A 20172-nucleotide genomic window follows, 5' to 3' on the forward strand; every position below is an offset into this window, starting at 1 on the left:
CAATCATTAATTTCCATCAGGATCAATTGAGGATTTTTGAAAAATGCAAATCGCATAAAATTTAATTCAGTGAATTCTAAAAGGATGTCATAGTCTGCATTTTGGACAAGCATTGAAGGTGAATCTGATGCAGAGGCGTTAGGGACCTCATTTTGAAAAACACCCTTCATATGCCAGGCTGAAGTGAGAGGAGAAGCATTCAGCTCACCTTCTTCCTACACCCGCCAGATTCACTGAATGGGGGAGGTTGGCTATGGTGGCATTTTATTCACTGTTGAGGCCATGGGTAGAGGGACTACTGGGCAACAATAGCAGGCCTGGGGCTATGAACCTAAGGGCATGAGGAAATGCTTTACCAGTTAGTCCATTGTGGATAGGGCTTAACAGTGTCTTGCCAGAGCAGGCTGGTTGGAGCAGTGAGATAGGACTCCTAGCCAATCAGTTGATCGCTAAAGGTGGTGGCATTGTTCCAGCCAGAATAAGAACTGGGGTGAAGATCTCTAATTGATATGCCACTTTCCAAAGCAGAAGACAAGACAGAGAGCTCAGTGAGTAGTATTTTTTTTTTTTTTTTTACAAAGAAGGGAGAAGCTCATATGAAATTTAGGGAAATCATTCCAATTCCCACCTTTCTTTCTTTTTTTTTTTTTTTGTGGTATGGGGGCCTCTCACTGTTGTGGCCTCTCCCGCTGCGGAGCACAGGCTCCGGATGCGCAGGCTCAGCGGCCATAGCTCACGGGCCCAGCCGCTCCATGGCATAAACCCATGTCCCCTGCATCGGCAGGCAGACTCTCAACCACTGCGCCACCAGGGAAACCCCCAATTCCCACCTTTCTAACCTCAGACCTGGGATAAGGGGAATAGCCCAGGACTTGACATGGAGGTTCTTTTTATGGGCTCTCTCTGTCTCTGCCTGGCCAACTTGATTATTTAGAATTGGCCTTCTAGGTTGTTGATGACTTGGTTGGTCCTCTCTCTGCACTCACTCCCTGGCTTCCTGCCTCCTAGTGCCTTACCTGCTTGTGAACATCTTTACCTCAGGATGGAGCAATGCAAATAAATAAATAAACAAACCCAACACAGCTAGTTTTGCTAGTCTTTCTACCCCAGACTAAAAGAGGATGGAAGGAGGGAGAAGGCTTAGAAAGACAATCAGCAAGCAAGAAAGCTGAGGATTTGACAGACAAGACTTAGACTGAAAGCAAGGTCTTCTTAAGCATAGAGTAGAATGGTGGGTGCCAGGGGCTGGAGGGAGGGGGAATGAGGAGTTGTTTCTCAATAGGTTTACATTTCAATTACGCCAAATGAATAACTTCTAGAGATCTTCTCTACAACTTTGTACCTATAGTTAACAGTATGCACGTCAAAATTCATTATGAGGATAGATCTCATGTTAAGTGTTCTTAGCACACACACAAACCCACAAAACAATACAAGGAACTTTTTGAAGTTTATGAATATATTTAGTACCCTGACTGTGGTGATGGTGTTACAGATGTAGGCATATGTCCAAACTCAGAGAGATGTATACATCGAATATGTACAAGTTTTAATATATCAGTTATACCTCAATAAAGCTTACAAAAAGTGAGGTCTTCTTCAAGTCACCAGGATGCAAATGGGAAACAAAGTTCTGGGAGTAGATAAATCATGAGATGATTTCAAGCACAGGAGAACCTGGAGACACTCCCATTGTGGAGATGTACAGAGGAGGAGAAACTTCTGGGGAACTCAGGTGGCAGAAAATAAAGAGAGAAATGTTGGGAAGTGGTTGTAGATTCTTTTTTGAGGCTGCGTCTGAAGCAGACAGATCTAGAATGTCAGGTTGTTTATATATCCAATTTGACACAATGGCAAGACATTTCTCTGGAGTAGGACTCTATTTACCCACTGGAACCATATGCCTGCGCATATTGCTTATTTCCTAAAGTCTCAACACTGAGCGTGATGTATCTGTAAAAAGGTTGGCAGGTAGGCTATGCGCACAGTCTAGGGGCGTGAGGGGAAAGTCCGTTCATATTCCTTTGCCAACACCAGTGCCAACAAAGCTACCCCTCACAAAGCAGTCCCAAACTGGCACTGCTGCAGTCACATTTTCCTCAGCAGATGCAAGTCAGAGACTCCCTTTCTGACCACTTCATATTCTGGTCATGAACTCGTTGGCTTCTTTGCCTGGACCCTGTTAGCCAAGATAGCACTGTCCTTAACCCAGAAGTTGTATGACAAGCTTAAGTGGGAACAAAAGGATTGGAGTCTTTTTCTGTGGGGACTGGGGAGGAGGTAAGGTATTGGAAGAATTTGGTTTGTTTTTCTCTACCAAGAAAAATATAAGAGCAATGTTTCCAGTTTCACTGATACTAAGTAAGTGCCCACATATGAGTAGGTACACATGGGAGTGAAAAGGTGAGACCAAATGATTACAGGCTTGGCAATGAGACACCACAGGGAGAGGTGGAGTGCTCATTTGGGGAGAAAAAGTCTAAAGGTAACTGGAGGACAGTGACCAAGCTGTTCTCCATTCCCTCCGAGGCCCCAACCAAAGGAACTGGCCTTAAGTTGCACCAGAAACCGGTTTGAAATGAGACGTAACAAATGATTTATTGACAGTGAGAGTTATCAAGCTACTGAGAAAAATTGTAGAGTTCTCTCCTCTAGAGTTCCTTGAAAGCAATATAGATAACTGTTTGACATGTATGGCTTAGGTGGGTTTCCTGCATCTTACAGGTTGAAATGAACTCTATCCATGAGTCTGTGTTAGAGTGACCACTGTATCTTTCCCACTAGTCTTTAGTAAGAACAACAAATTTAGAACAGACCTCATACTTCCACCCTGGTCGTTATAACTTTCTAGCCACACTCACTGCATCTCATACAACCGTTCTCGGAAACAGGCATGTGACCCATTTTGGAGATAGACCCACTAAGGGTGAGGGGCCATGTAACCAAAGAGAGGGGGTCAGTAGCAATCCTATCAATACCTGGTTACTGGACCACTTAGCAGGAGCATCAGGGTGAGTTCTTGGTTTCTGAAATCCAGTGTGGCTCTGTGGCTAGGCATCCCAGGACAGGGAAACAAAGCGATTGCTACATGAAATACACAAAGGAATAAAGATAGAGTGAAGTATAGCATTGTGTGTGACTTTTATTAATGTGAATGTAAAGAGACTTGGATAGCCCCTGGGAATGAACTTGGATTGCTTTGGAGGGCTTTCATGAAGGGAGGTTACTCTATGGCAGGTGGTGCAGTAACTCAAAGCATTTGCTTGAATGCACTTCCCTGTCCTGTACGTGTGAACATGTAGCAATGTACATGCAGACTCCACATGGCCCATTGCCTCCTTATCTGGCCACAGGAGAAGCTGGGCTGGGGCTTCTTTTGTGAACAGAAAATATTGAGCAACTGGACCTCTGACCTCTCTTTCTTCACTACCTGAAGTCAAGCCTATGATTCAGAAAGGTCTATCTTCAAAATATAAAGATTTCATCTCTCCATTATTTAATTCCGTGGTCACTTTTAACTTTATATCATTTAGGTCCTGAAGAGAGAACATGGGAAAATTATCTGTGGCAGTGGTTCTCAACCTGCTGTCCGTGGATAATGCTGACTCACCACACTTCTAGTCCTAAACAGAATGACTAACCCATCCAAGTTTGGGACTTTCCTAGTTTCATCCTTGACAGTCCCACATCCTTCAGTCCCAAGTGAACTAACATGGTTGGACATCCTCATTCTAAATGAAATAAGGACAATGAGTTTTTCCTGAAGTTGAAAGTATTTAAATTCTGAAGGCCAATGAGTTTATCTAAAGCTAAACCTATTTTATTTAAAAGGAATTTTGTAATTCTGCCTTCCTACCTCTTGGCTTCGAAATGCCATTTTTATAAAATGAAATTAGGGTCACAGCGGTTGGCAGTCTTGTTGTTTTTTAAACATCCTGCTTTGTCACAGATGGCGATAACCTGATGTCAGAAGCCCTCTTCCTATTTTAGTATAGTTGTAGGTACCACTCACAGATACGGTCCCTTTCTCTGCCTTAAGCTCTTTGCCCTTCTACTGGCTGTCATACTGGTACTTCTGATCTCAAGGTGATGACATTTGTGGGGGACATATGGGGTTTGTTCTGACTACAAACTTGAAACAGTGAATACCCTCGTCCTGACGGTTACACGCTGCTTAGAGAGAGTGGCCTTCCTCCTACCTTCCCTGTCCTTCCCCTCTAATTCTTTTGCCATCCTTAAACAGTTTTGGCATCATGGGTGGGAAACCACGGAGGCTTTTCATTGAAACAGTTTTGGGGTGATGAGGACGAATATGGGGGAAAATTGCAGGTGAAGGAGAAGTGGGAAATTATGGCTCTGCCATGGAATCACTGTGTAACCTTGGGCAAGTCACTTGGCTTTCTGACCCTCAATTTGCTCCTTTGTAAACTGGGGGTACTATTCATACCTTTCTTACCAACCTAAGAAGATTTTTGGGCAGAGCACATGAAATAATGGACTTGGAAGGGAATATGATGCTACAGCCAGCAGCTGTTTATCAGTTTGTTTCCTCTCATCCTCTGGCCTGGGCTTCTTCACCAAGAAGTAAGTATATAAAAGAGGGCTGCTTGCATTTTCCATAATCTTGCTCTAATATAGCAAGCAGAGGCATTACGTCATTGCGTCCAAGCATACCTGCTTTCTAACGGCAATTACTCAAAACTAGTTCCACTTCTCCTGTTGGCTTTCAATCCCTCATCACATCTTTCTCTCATTCCCTCTACTCTCAGGCACAAAGCCTCATTCCCTGGGGCCCAGCTCAGGGCACTCTCTTCCCAAGCCCTAACATTCCAAAGTAAGCACCTGCAATTTATGATCTCTGCTCCCTTCCTGCGCGAAACACATAGCACACAATACATATGTATCAGGAGGGGAATTGTGGTGGAGTGAAAAAAGAGCATTATACTAAGAATCAAATAACTGGGCTCTAGTCCGGCCAGTGTACTTCACTAGTTCTTTACCCTTGGGTAAATCATTTCCTCTCCGTATTTCCATCTGTAAAGTGATAGGGCGGGGGTGGGGGGGGATTAGCACTGTGTAGTACAAAAGTACTGACCTAGGAATCTGCAGATTGGGTTTCTTATTCCAGTGTGGCTGCTTGCTAACTTACTCTGTGACTTGGGGAAAATTATTTCCCCCTTTACAAGGCTGTATTCCCCCATATGTGAAACAATAAGTTTGATTTAGGTGATTCATTAAGATCCCTGCCAGCCTGGAAATTGGATGCTTCTGTAAAATGGGTTTCATTAAACAAATATGGATTGCAGTGCCCACTCTGTGCCAGGTACTGTTTGATGATGGTTATGACAGAGCTCATGGCTGGGCAAGGTCCTTGAGACCCTGAGTACAACAGCTGCTTGCTCCTGACAATGTCCCCAACTGGCAGTATAGCCAGTTCCTGTAATTCCCGTGCATTCAGTCCCCCATCCCTGAACCCCTCTCCCACCACCTGTAACTTTAAGCAGTGGTGATGAATCGTGGAGAAGTTCCTGAAACAAACTCCACCGTCTGCTTGCTGGAGATGTACACAGTGCTGTCAGCAAGCTTCAGTGTGGTCTCTGGCTGCCCTCATTGAGAAACAGGCCAGAAAGCAATGGCAGATTAATGGAGTTGGGAGGGAAGTGGTTGATTTTTGACAGAGGGGTCTGTGAAAACCATCTGTGAGCTGGGCTGAGGAGATTAGATCTAAAAAGACTCTCGCTGTCTTGAATCTGAGATGACTTGTTTCAAAAGGCACCTTGAAAGGCCCTTACAGCTATAGATCTATGTTCCTGCTGCCAGGCAGGGGGTACCTGATCCATTCCAGAGAGGTGAGATGCTTTCTTAACCTTATTCAGCAAAGGACCAGGCAGGTTTTCTTAGTAGACAGCCTAGTGTTAGACAACCCTCACTGGTTGGAAAGGTGCCTCTCATTTTGATTTTGGGAAAAAGTGACTGAACAGTGCTCACTCAGTGATAAGCAAAGGGTATGAGACTAGGCACCCCTTATTTTATTTACCCATTTTAACCTAGCTGATGTAGTACTGTGAAAGCCCACATTAATGGTCTCCTGGACAGCCTACCAAGGTCAAATGGGCACATCCTCTAACTCCATGGTGAGCTCTCCTTCCCTCTTCTCCCTTGGAGTAGAGGCAGGCCCTGTGAGTTATCTTCCTTCTTTCTTAACTCTCTGAAAACAACTTGATTCCTGGCCCTCTTGAGATATTGCCTCCTTCCAGGCCTTCAGGTCAACAAGGCCATTCCACCAGAAGTTGGGGGCTCTCCAGAGAGCCTTGGTTTGATTCAAACTTCCCTCCTGTCACTTGTTCCATGCTGGATGTCAAGAGCTAAAAGCTATCTGCTCAGGCTGCATTGGAGTGGGCAGGACAGTCACTAATTCAGTTCTCCGCTTCTTTCATGGCAGCCCAGAGACCATAGAACTCTGAATCAGGTGGAAGGAAGGGAAGATGGGAAAAGTGCTGGAGAGCAGAATCCCATAGGGACCCAGATGGTCCTTGAGACAATAATCTTATCCAGAAGTAAGGGCCAAGAAGCACATGACTGAGCCCCAGGACTGGCCAGGCAGATGAAAACTAGGCCAATGGAGCCTACATGATAACTTTCTACATTTGGTGCTGTGACCCAACTCATCTCCCCATCCCCGCAGAGAAACCTGGGACCATGCGGAGCAGCCTGACCCTGGTGGGGACCCTCTGGGCCTTCCTGTCCCTTGTTACCGCTGTGGCCAGTTCTACCAGTTACTTCCTGCCTTACTGGCTCTTTGGATCCCAGCTGGGGAAGCCAGTGTCATTCAGCACATTCCGGAGGTGCAACTACCCTGTGAGGGGAGAGGGGCAGAGTCTGATCATGGTGGAAGAGTGTGGGCGCTATGCCAGCTTCAATGCCATCCCAAGCCTGGCCTGGCAGGTGTGCACAGTGGCGACAGGTGCCGGCTGTGCTCTGCTGCTCCTGGTGGCACTGGCTGCTGTCCTAGGCTGCTGCATGGAGGGACTCATCTCCAGAATGATGGGACGCTGCATGGGAGCCGCACAGTTCGTGGGAGGTAAGACGGTGTTGCTGGGATTGGGTAGGTTGGGGAGCTTTGCGGGGGTATGGGTAGTGGGGCTGTTGTCTTATGGGGAAATCCACTCTCAGCTTCTCCCCTTTGTCCATCTCTAGGGCTATGAATGGGGACTCGTTTGAAACACCTAGTCTGGGACTCCCCAAAGTGCCATCTACATCAGGGTTTTATTCTCAGCAAGATTGGCTAGTAGGCAAAGTTGATATCTGGTTTTCTTAGCCCTGATTTTCATCACCTTCTTCTCCCTGCAGAGTGCCCATTGAAGAATCTTATCCAGGTCTGCTTTCCAGGGGCAGCAACTTATACTCTAGCATTACTGCTCCCAAATAAACTTGACCTCTAAGATCCTTGATCTCTGGTAGTTATCTCAGAGGACAGTGATCTGATAAACACATACACACAGGTGTTAATTACTAATAAGAGTTAATGTACACTCCTCACCAAAAAATGCATCTCTAATAGTGAAATGCTAGCTACCAGGCAGACTTCAGGTGACTGATTATTTGACAACATCTAAGTCTAGCCCTGTCTAGTAGCCATTAACAGACTATCCAGGTTTCCTATGGCCCTGACGCACCCTACTTAGCTTTTCCCTCATTCAGCCTCCCTCTAAATTTAGTGCAGGAGACCTGGATGCTGGCCATGTGTGGATGGGCTAGGAAAGAGCAAAATGCAAAAATGGCAGACTGTAGGAAAACAATGGGAGCAGTTTAATCTGAACAGAGAAGAAAAAAGCAAGTTTAGACAGACAGGCAAATGTGTGTGTGAATATGTGAGCTATTTTTTACACCTAGCTGGGTCAGTGGAAAAAAGTGCTGGGAGAACCTATTGCTGAAGTTTGTTGCTGTTGTTCCTAAAGTTTTAGAATCATTATTCATTATCACTGTCATCTCCATTAGCAGCACAGTGTGGGGGCCTGGAGCCAGGAAACTTGGATCCCACTTCTGGCTCTTTCACTAATTTGCCCTGTGGCTGTAAGCAAATGACAGTGACCTCTCTCTTGTTCACGTCCGTTCTTTCCTTAAATTTGTTCATTGGCAAGATAACCCAGATCCTAATTTTCTTTCTTCTCTCCAGTGACTGCATTCATGTGGCCTTGGGGTAAGATGTTAGTGATGAGCTAAGACAGTGCTTCTTAACAGGGGCTGATTTCTTACATACCTCATCCCCCACCAGGGGACATTTGGTAATGTCTTTGAGATGTTTTTGGTTATCACAAATTGGGGAGAGTGCTACTGACAATCAGTGGATAAAGGTGAGGGATGCTTATAAATATCCCACAATGCACAAGAACAAGACAGCTGCCCACTCCCCAACACAAAGAAGTATCTGGTCCCAAATGTTGGTAGTGCCAAGGTTGAGAAACACTGAGCTAAGGTATCATGATTTCCTGGCCTTCTTATGAAAAGCGCCAGATTCTCTTTGGTGTGCCAGTTAAGGTGATGTTTTCTGTTCCCCTCTTTCCTTAGGCTCATTGTACAAAGTTTTAAATTTGAATTCACATTCTAACCTCCCTTATCTCTGAATTTTCCCACTCTTTAGCTACTAATGATTTTCTGGCCACATTGGAAAGTCATTGGATGAATTTCTCTCTTCCGCTTCAAAACCATGGTACAGAACCAGTTATTAAGGCTGGTTTAAGCCTATGACTTTAGCCCCCTTTGGGGGCTCCACAGGTATTACAAATGAAACTTAAGTAGGCTCACCTTTCACCTGCATTCTTGGGCTTACTATGGCTAGCTCGGTACTTCTATGGGCACATTATTTCAGGAAGTGACACTTAGCTGGCAGGTGAAAGGGGTGCTCCTTACAACTCATATTTATAGCCCCAGAGCCCAGTTCAGTGCCTGGCACAGAGCAGGTATTCAGTAATGGTAGAAAGAATGAACGTATGGTTAAGGCAATGTTAGTGTATTTTGGGATAAGTTGGTCATGTGAAAGCTGGGTTCATTCATGTCCTTTGCTTTTTTGCCAGGCTTCCATTCAAGGGTATTAGTACCCTGAGTTCTCTTCTCTTCTGACTTGAGAGTGATAACTTAGCTTCACTTGCTTTTCTAAGAATTTCCAGCAGAGGGTGAGGAGGGACTAACTGTTAAGAATCAGAGCGTCAGTAGCAACAGCCTCCATATGACTCCAAGCATTAACACTGGCTCCTATACCCACCTTGCCTCCTATCTTAGGCTTGAGTGAGACTTTCACAAAACATTTATGGTTCTCCATATAATACATTTTGGTTGATCTCACCTTCTAGGTCCTGAAACTCAAAGGAAATTGTTGAAGGGAGATGTGGGTAGGTAATGGAGATTTAGACACTCATGGACTGAGTAGGGGAGAACTTTAACTGAGCAGCAGATATAATACAGGGGCAATAGAAACATCAGTATCGTGTTAATCTCATATGATTCTGCTATTTTATATTCCCCATTGACCATTGCTCATAGGATCATAGTCACAGTGTTTACACTTAGATGGGGGTCTTTAAAGTTCAAGAATAAAATGCCATTTGACAGTACTCATGGAAAGAATCAAGATCCAAGGTGTGCTTCAAGGGTTATCCCTGGGGATATTGGAGAGATTGCTAAATTTCTACAGCTTCCTCAGCTGTAATACCAGCCAACTAAGTGTCATTCTCATTTCCTTTTTAGAAACTGGTGCCTGTCAAGGTTGCATCAGATGTGAAGGAATGGTGAAGGCTGCTTGAGTGTATCATATTTTCTAGGCACCCCTTGGCATACAATCATTATCCAAGGTTCTTCAGACATCTTGGTGTCTCACTCCTCAGAGATGGGCTTTGCTTGTGGCAGAAAGCCAAGCCTGAACAGCATTTTGAGCTCCGTGGATAAAAGACATGAGAGAAAGAGCTGTGAGGGTTAAGTTTAAGCTTGTTGTTCAGCGGAGGAAAATTGATTTTGTTGCTCCAGGCCTGGCTGCTTCTCGGCACCTAGTGCATTAACCAAAATACATCAGGGGGAGGAGCCATTTTTTTTTCAGGTCTGGTTTATCTCTGCCAGACCCCAAACCACTGAAGAGATGGAGGATCCATTAAGAACTACTCCCTCCCCCTGACTGACTTTTGTTCCCTCGTTTGGCAGCTGCCCACAGAGATGAGTGGTGGGAATGGGAGAGACAGGAAGAAATAAAGAGCTGCTGGCCTGAGTCATACTCAGCAAGGTGACCTGATGGGACCCTTGGGTCCCATTTGCTCCACCTGCAGCTGATCCAGCTGGACAAGTGTAGGGTCCAGAGAGCCTTCCACTGGGACCTTCATGCCCTCCTCTAACCGGTGAAGGAAACATCTGGCCAGGAGATTATTTCAACCCTGGGGATGCTGAGGTTTCTAACCAGCTGGCCCCCAGTCCCTGAGAACAAGGTCATTATTTACATTCCCCTGTGTATACATAGGCAAGATGTTGTGAATTATCCTCTACCTTCAGTGAGAGGTAAACAAAGAAGAAATAGGTAAGAAGTAAATATAAGGAACTCCTGGCAAGAAAAAGTGTGAGATCTTGGATCAGGTTCCTTGAGGGAGGCCAAGAATCTTTCTAGAGCAGGGAATGTATCAGAATCACATGGAGTGCTTAAAAAATGTGGACCCAACTCTCCAGTCCTCTTTCCCATACTGATATGGGAAATATACACAGCAACAGGTGGAAGGCTGCATGTTTTGGAAAATCTCTCCAGTGACTCTGATGTGTTCCCTTTCCCCAACCCAAGTGAGAACTACCACTCTGGACTTTTTTGTTGTTGTGTTGTTAAGCAGATAGAATTCAACACACCCAGACAGGCACTAATGTTTTTCTCCATGGAAGGTCCTAATGCTACATGCTTCAAGCTGAATGAAAATTGCCACTGGAGACAGATCACTGAGAACTTGATTCAAGGAAAGAGTGCTGTTTTCTAAAAACCATTATCTTCTCTGGAAACCAAGCATTTCCTGGAAAGTCTTCCAAAGTTTCATCAGGCATAATTTAACTTATCCTTACCATGCTGAACAAGGATTATAAAAGTGGCTTTCTGTCTGGGAAATGGTATTTAAAGAAGTTAACCTACTAACAAAAACTCATGTAGCAAATTTGAAGCAGAGCAGAGACTGTGGTCCAGGGTTTCTGACTCTCAGCCCTGGGCTTTATGCACTGATGTCATTGATTTTTCTTTTTCCGTTTGGAGAAGAAATTCTATCACAATGCTTTTCAGAGTGGTCCATGAAGCACTTGTATAAGAAATTTCCTGGGGTGCTTGTTAAATGCAGATACCTTAGTGCCTTTCTAAGCCTACCCAATCAGAACTGGTGCCTGGCACTCTGCATTTTACACAGCCTCTCATGCTGATTTATTTTCGAAAGTATAGTATGAAATATTTCAGATATGTGCACCATACAGCTTAAGAAATAGAATATTGCCAATGTTGTTGAAATCTCCTTCATACCCTGATAGTATTCTCTCAGCACACAGCAAAGTTAACTACTGTGTTGGATTTGTTATTTATCATTTCCCAGCATGATTCCAGTACACATTAACATTTGAAAACCTCTGCTCAGTTTTGTTCATAGTGTTGCTTTTTTTTCTGAAATTCTGTTTTCCTCCATCTCTGCCTGTAAATCTCTCTCTCTCAAAGGCCAGGTCAAATGCAGCCTCTCCTGATGTACTTTAGAAATCTCTAGCAGAGGTGAACTGTCTTATAACTCTGAGAGAGAATATGCAGTGAAATGAATAGGAGAGTTGAGTGGGAGTGTTCCCTGGGAAGGGAAAGCTGAGATATAGCTGGACGGCAGACATAAATTTTCCACTATGTTTGAGTTGAAGTTGCTACAAGAGCAATATATTGAACAAATTAATAACAAATTAACCCATACTAGACTTCTGCTCAGGGTAGTAAATTCAAACTACCAAATAGCCATATTTGGACAGATATTTGGGAGTGGGGTGTGAAGTGTAACAAGATGGCAGCCCACCCAACAGTTGCACTTGTGAGTGGGAGGTTGTGGTGGATAAAGGGGGTTGATAACACCCAGCTCAGGAGGCTTTCCCCACCCGGAGACAAAAACTAGGCATCTACCTAATTGAGAATGTGCAATTGGGAGGGGGTTATACAGCTGTTGCCATAGGGGGAAGTAGTAATTCTGGCAGCAGGGGAGGATTGAGGGCATCTGGGATGTAGCAGCAGGGAGGGTTCTGAGGTCTGTCCGAGATTGTGCGCCCAAAGGTTTGTATTGGCGTTGAGGTTGCCACAAGGGCTGAAGCCGAGCAAAGTGCCTCTGTCTGGTCAGAGCAATGAATGAAAACTATAGCAACCATGTTTCGGGAGGACACTTGGTACGTTTTGTGATAGGGGATTCTTGCGGAAGGAGCAGTTGAGGAAGGGATAGAAGATGGCAGCCCACTGGTCACCTGCACATGTTCGGTGGGGGAATAAGGGTGGTAACACATTCTAAAGGGCTTTCCCTTTCTAGAGGCAGGTGCAGTTGGGACAGACTTCTCCAAGGGGCATGTGTGTCTGGAGGGGCAGTAAAACCTGTAGTTGGGAATGGCATGTAGAAAAGTAGGAGCCAGGGCCACACCTCATACATGGCAGGGCTAGGATTTAAACTAATTTTCTCTGCCACCAGAGCTCCTGCTTTGACTATTTTCAGTGGTGTTTTTCTTAAGTGTTGGTACCAGAACCTGATGCATCAGCATCACTAGGGTGCTTTTGAAAGGCATATTCCTGGGCTACAATTACTGAATCAAATATCTGTGGGTGAAGTTCAAGAATCTACATTTTAAATAAGCCCCCAGTCTTTCAGAAGGTGGCAGAGCCTGTCACTGGAAAATGACTTCTATGTTGCTATTTGAAGCACATCTTCATATCCCAAATTCATTAGAACTGTTGGGGACAAATATAATTGAGGATAAATTATACTGTGACTTCATTTTAAAATAACATGTCTTCTAGGACATCTTTCTCCATCAATGATCAAATGTAATGAATCTTCTGTCAGTTACAGGTCCAATCTTCATTTTAAAATAACATGTCTTCTAGGACATCTTTCTCCATCAGTGATCAAATGTATTGAAGCTTCTGTCAGTTACAGGTCCAATGTCTCCATGAAGTATGTTTACAACCTACTGTGCTCACCTGTCTAAAAGGCAGGAGGGAGGATAGGGGGTGGGAGGTGTGGTAGGGTAGGTTGGGCAGAGCACAGAGCCACATGTGCTGGGGCAAAACACACACCTGGGCAGAGATTCCTGGTCTCTGGCCTGGTGCCTGTGAAAAATCGCAAGGTAACAACTCCAAACAGGCAGCTTTTAAATCAAGCCCTGTCTTCAGGGGGGTTGCAAAAGGTGAAAGGTTCCTCCTGCCGTGTCAGGAAAGGCACTTAGCCAGCACAAGCTCCTGCTTGAGAAGTCAGAGGTCATGCCGGTCCCAGGGATCTGAATGTGGAGGTTGGAATATAGAACTGCTGTTCTTTTATAAACTTGTGTTCTTTTCTTCCTAGTCTGTGTGGGAAAGCTCACTTTTTATTAACTCTTCTCTCAAAGGGTACATACTGAAAGCAGGCAAAGGCTGAGGTTTTGTTTCCAATTTTGTCCTTAACCCATTGTACATGCTCTGGGCTTACATACTCTGGCTCATACCTCCTCATATCCTATGATTTCAGTTTATCTGTGGTGAGAAAAAATCGGAGTGTTGTTCCATTGCCATTGGATAAATTCCAGAGCCTAGAAAAGTCTTTTGAGTGACCAGTTTCATTTCCTTTACGACTATCAGACAGATAAGAGTGTCTTCTAATTTTAAGCATTCCACTGAAGGGAATTTCTAACCTTCATTAGTCATTCTTTTAGTTTCTAAACCCTCTCTCACAGTCAGAAAGTTCTCTCTGTTTTCCTATTTAAACTTTTCTTGATTTTTCTTTAGGTCCTTGTCTTTTTCTCTGGCCTCACTGAGTATTGAGAACAGCTGGTTGCCATGTTGCTGACAAGCTTAGCGAGTACTTTGAGATCTTCCAAAAGGCTGCAGCTGAAGGCAAAGTGAGCTTATTAGCTTCTCAGAGTGTATATGGAGTCTTCCTCGGTGAGGAAAGAGAAACGAAGGTGAGGCTGGCAGTCCCTGGAGCAGCTTGCTTTTCACTGTCTGGAATCTTTCTGGAACCTCTAAATATGCCGCCCAGTCATCATTAATCAAATACCTGCTTTGTGGAGGCTCTGTGTTATGTGTTAGGTTCTGTATCCACACTCAGGGCGGGGAACCTTCCTATGAACTTTGGTGTAGTACTCAAGTATAGCGTTCTTGTAGTTAGACTCTCTTGGCTATAAGCAGCAGAGACATCCTTGAGTTCTCCAGTGAAAAGGGGACTTATTATAACATAAGAAAAATGGAACTGGAAAGCCATTGGGAGGGACTAGATTCTCTAGCTCTTTCAGGAGCAGTATGGAGTTTTCCCTCATGATGTATCTGCCTCCTGCCACTGTATTCTCTTCTTTTACCAATCAGTTTCCTCAGCTTACCCAGAATTGATGTCTATTCATAACTTTGGACTGAACTTGGCTTTAGCTTGACACACACTTGATTTTACCTCCTGGTGTTTTTTCCTAACTTCTGCTCCATCTGCTAACTAGCTCAGCTTCTCTATGTTTCTTTTCTTTTTAAAAAATATTTATTATTTATTTGGTTGCACTGGGTCTTAGTTGCAGCAGGCAGGCTCCTTAGTTGCAACTCGTGGGCTCCTTAGTTGTGGTGTGCTGACTCTTACTTGTGGCATGCATGGGGGATCTAGTTCCCTGATCAGGGATCAAAACTGAGCCCCCTGCATTGGGAATGTGGAGTCTTAACCACTGCACCACCAGGGAAGTCCAGCATCTGTGTTTCTTGATTAAAATTTCCAGAAACAAAAATCTGGCCCAGCTCTTCTCTTTAGAGCACGATATGATGTCATCCATTACTGGCCAGTCAATGAATTTGGTTGCTTTTGTGTCAGATGCCAATGCTTAGTTCAATCCATGGTCGCCAAAGGCAAGGGAGAGGTGGTCATAGGTTATAAAATGTAAACCTAGGCAGTAAACAAGGGCTGTGGATGAGGCAGTTGTCCTTAAAAGACAGTGTCAGCAAGCAGACCCAGATTTATATCTCTGGGCAGAAGAGTAAGGCTATCACTAAGATCACACAGATTTTTCCCCGTAGTAACCAAGTGACCTAAACAAAATGGAGGTGAAGGCACGGGGCACAGTGGAAGGTTTTGGAAGCCAAAGAAAGTGGGAATGTTTAGCATGAAGCTGGAATGGTTTCTCAGAAGAAGGAAGTGTTTCTGGAAGAAGGAGTGTGGTGCCCTGCGCACCGGGAGAAGCCTCCATAATGTGGATGCTTTCTGTAGATCCCAGTCTGGAAGCTGAATTCAAGCTACAGAAATCATGACCTACCTTCGACTAGTAAGGACTGACTTGACCCTTAGAAAAGGATGAATTGTAGGGATGAGTAGCAGCCCCTACCTTTTTATTCTTTGTAAATCAGACCAAGATAGAAGAGGAGTCTGGTTGGAGAGACCAATTCAGCTTTGTAAGTCATTGGCAAAAACATTTTGGCTGTGAAAAGCATACTGGTCTGTCTCCATCCCCCATACTGTCCTTTCTTTGTGAGTTGTCCCCTCTACTATCAACTGCAACTCACCACCTATGGCACAGCAAAGAAATCCTTTTGAGTTGGTAGTGTCATAGATATTCAGGGTAAAAGGGGAAAGGTAAGCTCTGAGTGGGGGAGGGAGAATTTGAGCTGAGCTAATCCAGAGGGAATGTTGGGATGATAGAAGACCTGTTATATTTTTTCTACCTGTGTGTATGCTTTTTTTTTTTTTCCAGGACTGCTGATAAGCTCAGGCTGTGCATTATACCCCTTAGGATGGAATAGCCCGGAGATCATGCAAACATGTGGGAATGTCTCCAATCAATTTCAGTTAGGTAAGGTGGCCTGTGCAGGATGGCGGTGATGGCTCAGTGGGAATCTGTTTTTCAAAGCGCTCTTGGAGGAGCCTGTGCTTTCTCGTGGTGCTTGCCTGAGTCTCTCACTATGTTAGCTTGTGGGAAGTGGTGGCTTGGTCAGACTTATGTGGCCTTGCTAATTTACAATGGTTGAACATAAATTCTACTTCTATAACCATGTCTCTCCACACCCTTTATGTAATTTTACCCAGAGTCCTGCGACCGATCTGGGACAACCCTCTCTAAAGAGGGATGCCAAATGCTTGGAGACTGCTAATCCGTCATCCTCTGAATACATCCTAGTCCCTGTTGTATATCCTTCTAGGCACTATTTTCCAAATACAAATCAAGAGTATCTCTTCTCGCTCCCCACTGAGGTTATAACAAGTGGTAATTTGTTTTACATCATGCATTCGGAACCTAGGTTGAACACTGGGAACTGTTACTGGCATTTTTACATTGTTACTGGCATGTTAATGACAAGAGGTGTTAAATATTAAAATGGGTGACAGAAGTAGCTCTGGGCTCTTCTATGGTTACCAACTTCACTGAGAATGGCTTAAGTTCATTATTGTGAATTGGGAATAGATTAGACTCTCCCTGGAAGATTTCAAAATATTTGTCCAACCTACCATGATGGAAGACAATAGGAGGAGAAATGTATAGGTCTCCTTGAGTATTCTCAGTTGTAGGAGAGGATTTTGGAACAATGAGGCCACCCATTCCCTATAGCTTATGCTCCAATACTTCCCTTTTTTTCTCTGTGACCTTAGATTGTTTTTTGAGTCTCACCTGACTCATTTTTGGAGGAAGGAGCTGTTTACTGTACAAACATAACATAACATAAGGAAGGGCTATATAGAAGATATGACAAATGTAGACCCCAGCATGTTCAGTGTTCCTGGCTCAGGGCAGGGCTGACTGGTAAATATAATAATTCTGCCATAGGTGAAGGAATGAATAAATACTTGGGGGCAGGTGCTGGGTTGTTAGTCCTATAATTCTACTTTTCTAAAATAACAGCTTTATTGATATATAATTCACATGCCATAAAATTTCCCCTTTTAAAGTGTACAATTAGTGGGTTTTAGTATATTCACAAGGTTGTGCAGTCATCACCGCTATCCAATTCCAGAATATTTTCATCACCCCAAAATGAAACCCTTTACCCATTAGCAGCCACTCCTCATTCCTCCCTGAACCCAGCCTCCAGAAACCACCATCAATTTAGATTTGCCTGTTATGGACATTTCAGATAAATGCAATCATATTATAATATGTGGCTTTTTGTGTCTGCCTCCTCTTACTTAGCATGATGTTTTCAAAGTTCATCCATGTTGTAGCTTGTATCAGTTACTTCTGCTTTTCATGGCTGAATAATTCTCCATTGTATAGATATAACATGTTTTATCCACTCATCAGTTGATGGATACTTGGGATTTTCTACTTTGGGGATATTATGAATAATACGCTATAAAAATTTGTATATACATTTTTGTATGAAAATATATTTGTATTTCTCTTGGGTATGTATCTAGGTAGGTGTGGAATTGCTGGGACAAATGAAGACTCTATATTTAAGACTTCTGAGGACCCTCCAGGCTGTTTTCCAAAGTGAAAACATCACTTTGGAAACTGCATCATTTTACATTTCCATCAGCAATGTATGGGTTCCAATTTTCCAATATCTTCACCAATACTTATTTTACATTTATTAAATTATAGCCATCCTAATGTGTGTGAAATGATATCTCATTGTGATTTTAATTTGTGTTTCCCTGATGATCGATTTTGTTGAGCATCTTTTCATTTACTTATTGGCCATTTCTATACATTCTTTGAAGAAATATCTATTCAAATCTTTTGCTGATTTTTAACTGGGTTATTTGTCCATTTTTGTTGAGTTGTAAGAGTTCTTGATGTATTCTGGACACTAGACCCCTTTCAGTTATATGATTTGCAAGTACTTTTTCTCATTCTGTGGGTTGTATTTTCACTTTCTTGATGACATCCTTTGAAATACAAAATTATTTAATTTTGATGAAATCCACTTTTACCTAATTTTTTTCTTGTTGCTTGTGCTTTTGGTATCAGATCTAGGAATACAGTATTGTCAAATCTAAAGTCATGAGGACTGTTTTGGCTACTCTGGCTCCCTTGCATTTCCATGTGGATTTTAGGTTCAGCTTGTCAATTTCTGCAACAAATCAGCTGGGATTTTGATAGAGATTGGATCAGTTTGGAGTGTATTGCCTCTTTAGCAATATCAAGTTTTCCAGCCCATGAACACAATATGATGTTCCAGTGAGTTAGGTTATCTTTAACCTTGTTTGATGATATTTTGTAGTTTTCATTATATAAGCCTTGCAATTTGTTGGGTGATGTATATCCCTAAGTATTTTATTGTTTTGATTATATTGTAAATGGAGTTGCTTTCTTAATTTTCTTTTTGGATCACTCATTGTTAATATATAGAAATACAAATAATTTTTCTGTATTGAACTTAAATCCTGCAAACTTGCTGAACTCCTTTACTAATTCTAATGAACTTTTAATAGATTACTTAGGATTTATTATATACAAGATCACATGATCTGAGAAGAGAGATCGTTTTACGTCTTCCTTTCCAATCTTTTCCTTGTGTCATTGCCCCAGCTAGAACCTCTAGGACAATGTTGACTACAACTCATCAGAGTTCTAGTCAACATCCTTGTCTTATCCCTGATCTTAGGGGTAAAGCATCCAGTTTTTCACCACTAAGTAAGAAGTTGGCTAAGCTATTTACATAGATGACTTTTATTAGGTTTGAGAAAGTTCCGTTCTATCTATTCCTAGTGTAAGCATATTTATCATGAAAAGGTGCTGGATTTTGTCAAATGCTTTTTCTACACCTACTGAGACGATCATATGTATTTTATTGATTTTCATATGTTAAACCAACCTTGAATTTTTGGGATAAATCACAGTTGGTCATGGTGTATAATCCATTCTATATGTTGCTGGATTCGGTTTGCCATATTTTGTTGAAGATTTTTGCATCTATATTTATTAGGAATATTAGTCTGTAGATTTCTTTCTTGTGATGTGTTGGTTGGATTTTGGTATGAGGATAATATTTTTCTAATAAAATGAGTTGCTACTTTGATTAATGTAAAATGCCAGAGTGAAAAACTGGAGATGTCATTTGCATGTAGTTGTTTGGCAGTTTTCTGCACCAATCACCACCTCCAAGGACCTAGTTCCCAAATGGGCAATTGTGTGTTTGGCTGCCTCTGTCCCAAGTTGATGGGCTTCAATTGTGTTTACCACAGGATCATTACTTTTCTCTTCCTTCATTTACTCAGGGTTTTTTTCCGCCCTTTGGTTACTGTTTCCCTCTCCACTGCATTCTTCTCCTTTATTTACCCTTCTCTCCTACACCATATATTTGCCTAAGGGCTCTAGCTCCCCTCTTCTTAGTGCACTGGACACTGTGTTGTTCTGTGAATCTGCAGAGGTGAAGGAATTGAAGAATCCTGCTTGAGTGAAGCCCTCCTAGTTCTTTTTTTTGAATCACTGTCACATCCTTCCAACTCCCTGTGTCTCTTATTCCTCTGAAGCCCACATTTGCTGCCCATATTCTCCAATTGCGTGCCTGTATATTAGCACCTTTCTGGTTAGTACTGAAAAAATGAGATAACCTGTGCCATTCCTGACCCATTTCTAGTCAACTGCCCAAACATACATGACAATGACAACTCTATTAACAGTTGTTCCCTTGCAATATAGAGGTGCTAGGAGCGGCAGTAAAACTTGTAGTAGAATTAAACAGAAATCTTTTATGATGTGATGGGAATGTCAAGCTTGTGAATACCAAGATTTGGGAATGCCAATGCTAGAAGTACAGCCTTTCTCCCTAGACCTTTCTTTAATACCCTGGAGATTCTGGCAGTGTGGAAGCATCCTCACACACCTTAGATATTAAGGGGATATATGAATGAAATAGGAGAAAGGTACTGAATGTCCAGTGTATAGGCCTTTGTTCCCTTTTCCTTGAAAGGCAGCATGGTATACCGAAAGATCATAGAGTTTGGAGTCAAAGATCTCGGTTGGTATCCAGGCTCTGCCATCTTTGTAGTTGTATGG

General features: G+C 43.0%; 1 protein-coding gene across 1 annotated transcript in view; it reads left to right on the top strand.

Annotated features, from left to right (window-relative positions):
* The first annotated feature begins 6630 nt into the window (after nt 1-6630).
* The window catches only part of LHFPL1 (LHFPL tetraspan subfamily member 1), a 40677-nt gene continuing 27135 nt past the window's right edge, over nt 6631-20172 (top strand). The window contains exons 1-2 of the mRNA XM_059050125.1: nt 6631-7081; nt 15928-16026. Coding sequence (XP_058906108.1) covers nt 6631-7081; nt 15928-16026 — 550 coding nt within the window. The remainder of the gene's footprint in view (nt 7082-15927; nt 16027-20172) is intronic.

Source organism: Kogia breviceps, chromosome X (assembly GCF_026419965.1).
Source record: "Kogia breviceps isolate mKogBre1 chromosome X, mKogBre1 haplotype 1, whole genome shotgun sequence".
Lineage (NCBI taxonomy): Eukaryota > Metazoa > Chordata > Mammalia > Artiodactyla > Physeteridae > Kogia > Kogia breviceps.